Genomic DNA, 10,611 nt, shown 5'->3' with positions numbered 1-10,611 from the left:
GGGTTTTTCATCCTGGGTTAATTTAAGAAGCCAGAGCTGTTATTGTTTACAGCCGATATGTGAAGATTGTGAGACTGTAGTGATAAAAGGCATTTGATAAAGGTTATTTTTTTTATATTGACAGTTGGTGATAAGAAATATCATGTTCATTGTTTTTTTTTTTTCTTTCTTTTGTGTTAATTTGCACACCTACCCTTGTAATAACATCAGAGGGTTTTGAACAGTCATCAGTGATTTAGCCTAACCAGACTCCTCCAGCTGCAGCTGAGTGGGAGGTGTAGCTCGCTAAGCTAGATTTTTTTTTTCTTTTGGTAGAAAACGAATGTTAAAGGAGTGACAAATGTTTTGCGCGGCCATTTAAACTCCACTTACCACTCTGGAGAAACCCAAATATCTGTACTAATGTGGGTTTGTGTGGTCGCCTTATAAGATGAAGCTTTGTTGCAAATATTGTTTTGAGTTCACTGCAGCAGGACGTTAAATTCACCACATTTCTCTTCGTGTGTCACATAGTTTTCCTCTTGTATATTTGGACAGTTTCCCAGGCACGGATTGAGTTACTGTAAACTAAAGTGGCGCTTCCTTTTAAATGAAATCAGCAATCAAAGTGTCTCTCGCAGATTGAGAGAGTGAAAATAGTCCTGGATTAAATTTATTCTGATAAAATCAATGAGATAGCCCGAAGGAAGATTAGAAACTATGAGAAAACTATTAGGGCTAACATTTGATTTTCAAAGATGTCAGCGTTAAAGTCATATTCTTACTCTGTGACAATCTGACAAAAATCAACAAAAATTACTCTGACAATATTTCGTTAACAAATTTGTTTTTTCTTTTCCAACAACGTGCAATTTTTTTCTTCTTACATACACGTTTAGGCCATTTTAAGGTCTTATCCACCATGTCAGAAAACTGTTTTTTAGATCACAATATACTGTCAAATATCTACTTCAGTCCCTGTCTAGGAAACTGAACCCACATTAAGCAGGCATTGTTTTCAACATCCACCTTGACTTGAGAATGTACAGTGCTGTATGTTAAAGGTAGCAGTTCTAAGTCCAAGAAGTCAAAGGAAGAGCCAACACTTCAGTTTTTTTTTCGTTTTCAAGTTTTTAACAGAATATGCAGAAGTATTGCAAAAAATATCTGACAATCATCAGGGTTTTTTGTAGGGAATTATGTGGCAAGTTCCCTGGCCGGCAAACAGTTTTGAAAAAAAAAAAAATCAAAATCGCTGTTGGGTTTCCTTCCCCCGCTTTCTCTGGTTTTCAAAATAAAGATGATTTCCTATATGCACAATGTTTGTTCTGTTCTGTGCTCCGTGTGCAGGACAAATGATTTATCAGTTGCTCAACAATGAATTACAAAGTTACAAGACATCTTAAACACATACAGTGACAATCAAAGTAAAGTTACACGAGTCTACATTAAGAATCTCCCTCAGGGCGGCGTGTTAACCTGCAGAGGTCCCATCCTTCAAACTGGCCTAATATTTCATTTTACTGTAAACCCACACTGAAAAGGGCTCTGTGTGTCACTGTTTTACCTCATATGGCTTTTCCATTCTCTGACCTTTTTAACTAATGGTGCTATGTCCATGGAAAGAGGGCAGGGCAATGTGTATCCCTCTCCTCCTTACAAGGAGCTGTTTCTGAGAGGTGCAGATTCCTGCACAATGCTTGATTTGAGTCTCCCCTTCCCGCTCGTGACTTGTTATGACTTGCCTTTTACAGGTAAGATTGGGTGGAAAAAAAAATTTGCAATATTACTTTTCATTACTGGAATTTATATTGCTTTAAATCCAAGAAAAATCCCTCAGATCAGTCAGAAGCAGTCTGGTGACGCCACGTTACCTTTCCTCGGGCAGTGAAGCGTTCCTCAGCTGTCCAGCAGTGAGCACTCTAGTTCATCCTAACTATGGCAACCTCTCTTTATACAACATGGAGACAAATGGTTATAAAGTTTAGAAAATGTCTAATGACTGCTAAATCGGGTCTGAGCTTTGCAAAATTCACAAATAATGTTAAGTTTATTGCAGCTGAGAGGAGGAAGTAACCAGAGTGGGTCGCCAAACTGCGACAGATTGGGAACTCGCCACTCACGGGAGTAAAAGTGACTCCGAAAAATATTCTTTGATTGTCTGGTAAGATGTAAATCAGTAGTTCCCAAACTTTTTTACCTGACTTCTGAATGTGTAAATTAACTGATGACAGTATTGGGAACGTCAGCTGCATGTTTATTTTCCTGCATAGCTCTGCTGGTGCAGAATATTGTCAATGAACTTGAATCTCTCTCAAAAAACGGAAATCTTGTGCTTTTCATGTCATTTTGCTCTCTGAGCAAAACAACTAACCTGAATCTTGACAGCCATAACTGCAGCATCAGAACGCTCTTGTTTGTTTGTTGTTCCCAAATGAATTGGATTCATTCAAGTTTTTTTTTCCTGCTGAATGTTTTTTTCCCCCCTGGTCAGACGTGAGCGAGGCCGCCCTCCAGTTTGGGAACCTCCGATAAAAACTAAAAACAATATTTGCAAATCTTCTTTGGCCCAGACCTGAAGTTTACCTTGTAAAACATACACTTGCATATATATTTATATACATATATATGGTTAAAAATAGGACAGTGTTAATTATAATTAAAATATTTCACTGCCAACTTTCTTTCCTCTAATATAGAAAAGAAATGAGTATGATTAACAATAACTGCATCTGCTGCTTACATCCACTGTTTTATCTACAACTTGCCTTTCAGAGCCCCGATGATGCTGTGGAGCTGAGAACAGTCTTGATACGCCACCAGGCCTCCGTGGTTAGCCCAGCGGTCGGCTCCTTTACACTGAGTGTAAGGCTGGTGATAGGTCAGTTCTGTCTGCTGATCCTGTGCCCCAGAGCCAGACTGTAGACTCTTAGTCAGGTCTACCACTCCCCCTCCGAGGGCTCGGAGCAGGGCATGAGGGGCACAGGAGTCCCACTTAAAGGTGCTGCCCTCTGAGAGGACGTAGGCGTCAGCAAGGCCCTGAATGACACACAGGATCTTGTAGCCAGCGCCGGAGGCGTACATCAGCTTCTCGGGGCCACACAGTGAAGCCAGGGATTCCTTTACTACCTGCTTCTCACTAGAGCTCAGCACCACAGAGAGGCCTCGCCCCCCTTCCGATCCACCTTTGGGCCGGGACAGTGAGCAGATGTTGACGTCGCCGCAGGACACACCCCAGAAGTGCTTCCCCCTCCAGCTGTGAATGCAAGCAAGCAGTGGGAAGGTGAGAATATTTTACATCAGGGGAGATATACAGGAAGTCAAAAGATGGAATGCAGACTCAGAACGAACATGACTGACGGCTCATTCCTTCACTCAAACATCAACTAGGAACCTGACTGGAGGACTCGCTGAGCTCGCACTGGAAAAACAGGTCTGTCAGCCATCCACCAAAGTCAGTTTCTGAGTAAGTTTAAGCTAAAAAACTGGTCATGAACTGAATTTCATAAAACTTTGCTGATACAGTTTTTCAGAAGGTTCAAGAGTTTCAAGCAGTGAGTCACCTCATCATCTAAACACTCCCCATGGTTTAAGGAGTGCTCTGACATGTAAGGTATCTGGCCAGACTCATCACTGCATGTTTCTAACTTGACACACTTTCTCACAGACTTGAATCTTGAAGCAAAAACTGAGCATTTTCAGATCCTCAGTCCGTTGCTTAGAGGTGTCCATGGTTGTTGAGTGTTACCACAAGGTTTGAAAGGTCAAAGAATATATATATTTTTTAACTTACCCTCCACCTGAGGGATCTTTGTAGTTGAACGGTTGGTTGATGACGCCCATGACAGGCTCGCCTGTGTTCCGGAGGTAAACCCCGATCAGAACCAAAGCACAGTGCAGACCTGAAGGAGACAGGTGGCCCTCCTCCAGTACCTCCTCTCGGCCCTCGATGTACTGGCTAGTGGCATCTTAATTTAAAAAAAGAAAAAAGAAAATGGAGACAATCAGTTCTCACTCAGGTCTGAGCTCAAACCTTCAGCTCTCAGATAAATTCCCTGCGGCAGAGAGAAAGAAGCCCGCGCCTTTCACCTATGGGGTCGATCCAGATGCCGAGCTCAGACGGGCTGAGGGGCACTGTGAGACCGTCTGTGCTGGTGTCGATGGTCGCCGGGTTTTGGTGGATGGCTCGAGCCAGCAGAGAGGCCGCCATCTGGTTGCCGTCCAGCACCGTGGCCAGCAGCGCCGCGGTCTCCTCCTCTGTGGCGCACACTGTGACTGTCACACTCTCTCCTGTTGACACACAGAGCCAGTGAGGCTTCATTTGATTACTTTACTACAAATGACTTTAAATATTTACACAGTGCAATGAGCAGCGTGCTGAAATAGGACACTGACGCACCGTTGTTTTGGCTTTATGTTCTGATTATTTTACATGACAGATTACTCAATCACAGTGAGGCTCAAGTGCTGATCATTGGGTCAAGTGTATTTATAACCCTGCTAGCATTTAGTCTTCCTCTATGAAGGTGAAGTGATTACTACTATAAACCTTCACACTCACACAAAGAGTTTAAAGTTGGTTGCATCCAATGTAAATAGAGTGGAAGAGAATGTAGTGTGTTAAGTACTGTACCAAGCCCATTTTCAAACTTGTTGGACTCTTCTCCATGAATGAAGCCAGCCATTTCAGGGAACTGCGCAAAAGAACAGACAGTATAATGACAGGGACATAATTACTCAGTACATTTATACAGTCCATGCTTATACAATGGCTTCTCCTACCTGAGCACCAACATCATGTCGGATCATCTCCTGGATCACCACGTCAGCAAGCGTCTTGAAGTCCTGGACAAACTTCTTGTTCTTGTCATCTCCGGTCTTCTCCTGTACGAGGAGCTGAAAGAGGGGAGCCTCCTGCCTGCAGACCCGAGCCACGTTAGCCGCTTTCTCAGCCACCCGCAGCAGCAGCCTCAGCAGATCAGCCATGCCTGAACAGAGGAGAGGAAGAAAGGGTTTAGTTAACATGGAGATGGAAACTGCAAGTGTGAGAGAAAGAGAGAGAGAGAGAGAGAGAGAGAGAGAGATGAGGCAGGTCACACATACACATACTGAGTTAATTATAGCCTCAGAATGAAAACAGGGCGTTTCTGAAAAAAGACGAGCTTGAAGGAGGGATGTGGTTTAAGGTCTTTGCATGTGAACCACACACACACACACTGTATCTGTGAGGAAGTCAAATGCCTGGTGAATTTTGCAGCTCACTCCTCCAAGGGAAAAAAACACAAACACACACACATACCAATTTCCAAATAATAATTTAGAAAGTATGCAAAACTTAATAATTGTATGGGAAACTGTGGATCATACAGTGACTTAAACACAATGAAGACAACTGAGTGACTGAGCCCACACACTGTACAGTGCTGGATTATGTCAGAGGAACATTACATATCTATAGTATCTATATCTTCTCTGGGGATGGACAGATAGGCCTCCGTGAAACCTAAATACTGTCAATTTTGCTGTATTGACTTGCAATTGTAGTAAACTTTACTCCGGCTGTCTATGCCACTGCTCATAACGTCCCAGTGGACGAAGCTGCAAATATTTAGCCGAGCATTTACGAGGTTAGATAATGTAGCCGAGGAATTTAAACGCCAGAGGAAAAAAAAAACACACACACACACTACGGTGTAATGACTGAGACCTTACCAAACACTGCTTATTTTCCTCTTGTCTGTCCCTTTCGGTAGCTGTGTTTTTCCTGTCCGCCCCTATGTTCACCAAACGCGGATATTTTAGTGTGACAGGAGTGAAACAGGACGTGTAGCTTCAGTAAAGCTCTGATATTGACGCTCTCAATTAACCCTGGGATCCGTCTGCCCTGGTTTCTTTTACGTCAGTACGAGTTTCCTATCGAAAGGAAGGGCGGACGGTCCTCTCTCATCTAGGCCGACAGGCACAAGGTCCAGACAGCGGCGCAACAAGCAACGAGCACAGTGTGTTTTACAAGCTGCGGACACCAGGAAGCGGAGCTCGCGGTGCGTTCCAGTGCAAATTCGTCATTCAAGCTCCCCGGGTTGGTGTTTGTCAAACGGGTGGATATTTTTAAAATGTGTTTTTGAATTGTTTTATTGTGTTTTACTGAACAAAAAGAAATACAAACAACAATGAAGGTAAACCATGGTATTCATATATACAATTAATCAATTAATTAATAAAATATGAGAGTAAAAAACATGAATTGTAAATATTTAAAATTTACAAAACAAATTAACATGAATTTGGCATTCGGTTAAAACTTGAGGTTAATTCAGATTCTAGGCTATTAATAGATGGGTTTCACGTGACGTCAAGACGCAGCGACGCGAGAGCGCCAAATTCAGATAGAGGGCAGGAAGTGTTTCAGCCGTTAGCTGACTGACACACTGAGAATCTACCGTGTGGAAAAATGCCTATAATTTGTGTAGTTTACCGGTGCTCAAATCGTTCCAATAGAGAAAAAGAAAAAAGGCTATTATAGAGTACCAAAAGTAGAGAGGCGAGAAATGCCGTAAAAGGTGGATCTTAAACCTACGTCTGCGGTCGGGAGGAGCAGTCTGCTAATGCCCGTGTCTGCAGTGACCACTTCATCAAAGGTATGTTAGCTAGCTAACTTGGTTTTTGTGTCTGTGTTTTGCATTAGGTTGTCGCTTTATGCTCATTTACATAGTAATAATTATTAAGTTGCTGGTAGTCTAACATGGACTTCATTGGGACTTTTCAGGCTGCCCTAGCGTTTTAGGGGACGTTGACTCAGTAGTCCAAATGCTATTTCGCTGTCATTTCATACATTAGTATTTCTATGTAATTGACAAATAAACCCCCTTGTATCTCTGTAGGATGTGTTTGTTGACATTATAGCCGCTTTTGCTAGCTGCTAGCTATACATAACTAGTATACGAATAAACACTCATCCTGGCGATAATCGTGTTGGAGCCGTTTGGTACCAAGGTTGTGGACCCACCCGCTCACCAAAAAATGATATGCCTCCAGGCTTTTGTAGGCTTTCATTTGCTGTTTCGTATAATAAGAGGTCTGACGTACGAGATAATTGGTGATCTCAACAGCCTCGATTGTCGGCAAATATTTGGGAGCCAGAACCCCAACAAGGGGTCGTGATTGGGAACTGCTGCTCTCTGGTAAATAAGAAGACTGTTTTGGAGACTGATATTTTTTGTAATTTGGTGGTGGCAATGAACAATCCATTCATGTTAGACATGAATTGATACTTTATTTATTTTGCCAAACAAAAAAATAAATGACCCCTTAAAAGAAGACCAGAGTGGACATACATTTCAGAAATCTAAATTATAACTATTTCTGCTACTTTATTCTTTGATTCCATAACATTTCAGAGGCAAACATTCTACTGTTTTATCACACAGCAATAGTTATTAGGTTGCAGGTTAAGATTTTCCACACAAATCAACGATCAGCCTGTAAATATGACAGATTGTTATGGATAATCTGACAAGATGGCGGCGCGAACGGACGCAGCGGCCCCTCTCTCTCTAACTTTGTGTAATTGTGTATGTACGAGCGCCTTCTGCGCACTTTGTTTACGTTCATGTACGTCGCTTTCGTCCGGAAAACGTTACAGCTTTTGGAACTCAGGAAAACACCAACAAACTACTTTCTCGACCAAGCACTGTCTGAGGAACTCAAGAGCCTCGGATTACTCCGCCGGCCCGATCGACCAACGGCCTCGCCTGCTGCTTCCCATCGTGAGAGGAGACGTCGGAAGCGGTGTGAAAGAAAGCAGAAGCGGGGCAAGCGAGGAGGCATCCAGGCTAGGCTAGCAGCTAGCCCACACAGACCAGCGATACCATCACTGATCCTAGCCAATGTAAGATCACTGGATAACAAGATGGACCACATAAAACTCCTTAGATCCGCACAGCGTGATGTGAGGGACTGATGTGTTTCCATTTTTACGGAAACGTGGCTGAATGACAACATCCCGGACTCTGCTATCAAGCTAGCTGGACTAACATGCTACCGCGCCGAACGTGTCCCTGTGGAGGGAGGTAAGACTCGCGGCGGGGGAGTCTGTGTTTACATCAGCGACGCATGGTGTCGGAATGTTGTTGTTGTGCATAAACATTGTTCGCCACGGGTAGAGTTCATCATCTTGAAGTGCAGGCCCTTCTATCTACCGAGGGAATTTACAGCGGTTCTGCTGGTCGCTGTTTACACCCCCCTCCTTCCCCAACCGCTAACACCAGAGAGAAGAGCGAAGCACTCGGCCCACTCTACCAGGCCATCAGCGAACAACAGACTGCACACCCAGACCGGTTTATCATAACAGCTGGGGACTTCAACCACGCAGATTTAAAGGTTTTTCTGCGTCAGTTACATCAGCATGTGGACTTCCCTACCAAAGAAAACAACACACTGGACTTTGTCTACACAAACCACAAAGGAGCATACAAGGCCTCCCCCACCTGGGTCTCTCAGACCACATCACCATCCTGCTGAGACCTGCGTACAGACCGAAGGTGAGAGTCATCAGACCAACCCAAAGAGAGGTACGTGTGTGGCCAGAGGAGGCCTGCTCAGCACTAAAAGACTGCTTCCACACAACAGACTGGGATATTTTCAAACAGGCTGCTACAAACAATAACCACACAGACATTGAAGAATACACAGAAGCTGTCACTGCATACATCACAAAGTGCATTGACGATGTCACCCACAGCAAAACCATTACCATTCGAGCTAACCAGAAACCATGGTTGACATGCGAGGTCCACAGGCTCCTGAGGGCTCGGGACACAGCCTTCAGGGCTGGGGACGCTGCAGGGCTAGCAACAGCCAGAGCCAACCTGTCCCGTGGAATCAAAGTAGCAAAACAACAATACAGCAAGAAAATAACCAGCCACTTCAGTAACACCAGGGACACACAAAGCCTGTGGAGAGGCATCCGAACCCTCACTGACTACAACCCCCCCACAAACCTGTGACAGTGACATCTCATCAGTAACAGCCTCAACGACTTCTTAGGGCGCTTTGAGACACAGAACACCACACCAGCACAGAAATCATCACCTCCTCCGGACGAGCAGGCTGTGTCCTTATCTTCAGCCAGCGTGAGGAAGGTCCTCTCTAGGATCAACCCACGCAAGGCAGCTGGACCGGACAACATACCTGGTCGGGTCCTAAAGGACTGTGCTGAGGAGCTCAAGGATGTCTTAACTGACATTTTCAACATCTCCCTGAGCCAAGCGGTCGCCTCCAAGTGTTTCAAGGCCACCACAATAATACCTGTACCAAAGAAACCACACCTGTCCAGCCACAATGACTACCGGCCCGTAGCACTGACACCCATCATAATGAAGTGCTTCGAGCGGCTGGTGATGCAGAACATCAAACCCCCCCCCCCCCCCCCCCCCCCCCCACCCCCCACCCATGACCCATTTCAGTTTGCATACAGGACCAACAGGTCTACCGAGGATGCCATTGCAGCCGCACTCCACCCAGCCCTCACCCACCTTGACTCCAAAGACTCTTATGTGCGAATGCTGTTTCTAGATTTTAGCTCAGCATTTAATACAATCATCCCCCAGCAGCTAACACACAAATTGGGATGCCTGGGAGTCAAGACCTCTCTGTGTAACTGGGTGCTGGACTTTTTATCAGAGAGACCACAAAAGGTAAGGGCTGGCAGCAAAACCTCCAGGACCATCATGCTGAGCACAGGGGTTCCACAAGGTTGTGTACTCAGCCCGCTACTCTTCACCCTGCTGACTCACGACTGTGTACCCAGCCACAACACCAACCACATCATCAAGTTTGCGGACGACACGACCGTGGTGGGCCTCATCACCAACCAGGATGAGGCAAACTACAGGAGTGAGGTGAGCCAACTGGTCCAGTGGCGTAAGGAAAACAACCTCTTCCTCAACGTGGGGAAGACCAAAGAGATGGTTATCGACTTCAGGAGAAGGCCTTCTCCCACTGACCATCGACGGCACTGCAGTGGAGAAGGTGAACAGCACCAAGTTCCTGGGGGTTTACATTTCTGAGGACTTCTCCTGGTCAATAAACACAACACAGCTGGCCAAGAAAGCTCAAAAACGCCTCTACTTCCTCCGCAAACTGAGAAGAGCCCATGTCCCACCTCCCATCATGTGCTCTTTCTACCGGGGCACCATTGAGAGCATCATCACTGTGTGGTACAGAGGCTGCACTGCCTCCTGCTGAAAGACACTGCAACGCATAGTGAATGCAGCCAGCAATATCATCAGTGTCCCTCTGTTGCCCCTCACAGACATTTATAACACACGTCTCACCCGCAGAGCCATCAACATTGTGGAGGACAACTCACACCCCACTTCAGCCTCCTGCCTTCAGGGAGGACTACACTACCCCCCCCCCCCCGCCTCATGATGTAATCATGAGCGGGGAGCGGCATCATAACATGATAAATTAACCTCCATATATGTGGGAAGTTGATTTGGCTCTCATTTGTATATAATATGAGTCCACAACGTTCCCAGGAACCAGAAGGGTGGGTCTCAGGAAATACACTTCCAACCCATATTTACCACAAATGTAATAACTAGGTTTAGAAATTAAGCCCCTGTAATC

At 45.1% G+C, this 10,611-nt stretch overlaps 1 protein-coding gene across 1 annotated transcript; it reads right to left on the bottom strand.

The window, feature by feature from the left end:
- Positions 1–2,418: 2,418 nt before the first annotated feature.
- On the bottom strand, positions 2,419–5,914 carry inpp1 (inositol polyphosphate-1-phosphatase). The gene is made up of 6 exons (XM_041033986.1): positions 5,692–5,914; positions 4,762–4,967; positions 4,613–4,673; positions 4,069–4,269; positions 3,773–3,947; positions 2,419–3,235 (listed from the first exon to the last, which is right to left on the bottom strand). Exons 2-6 carry the CDS (start codon positions 4,963–4,965, stop codon positions 2,737–2,739), a joined length of 1,140 nt encoding a protein of 379 aa, XP_040889920.1. The 5' UTR covers positions 4,966–4,967; positions 5,692–5,914; the 3' UTR covers positions 2,419–2,736.
- Positions 5,915–10,611: the final 4,697 nt, after the last annotated feature.

Source organism: Toxotes jaculatrix, chromosome 3 (assembly GCF_017976425.1).
Source record: "Toxotes jaculatrix isolate fToxJac2 chromosome 3, fToxJac2.pri, whole genome shotgun sequence".
NCBI lineage: Eukaryota > Metazoa > Chordata > Actinopteri > Toxotidae > Toxotes > Toxotes jaculatrix.
This window is presented reverse-complemented; position numbering and strand designations above follow the sequence as displayed.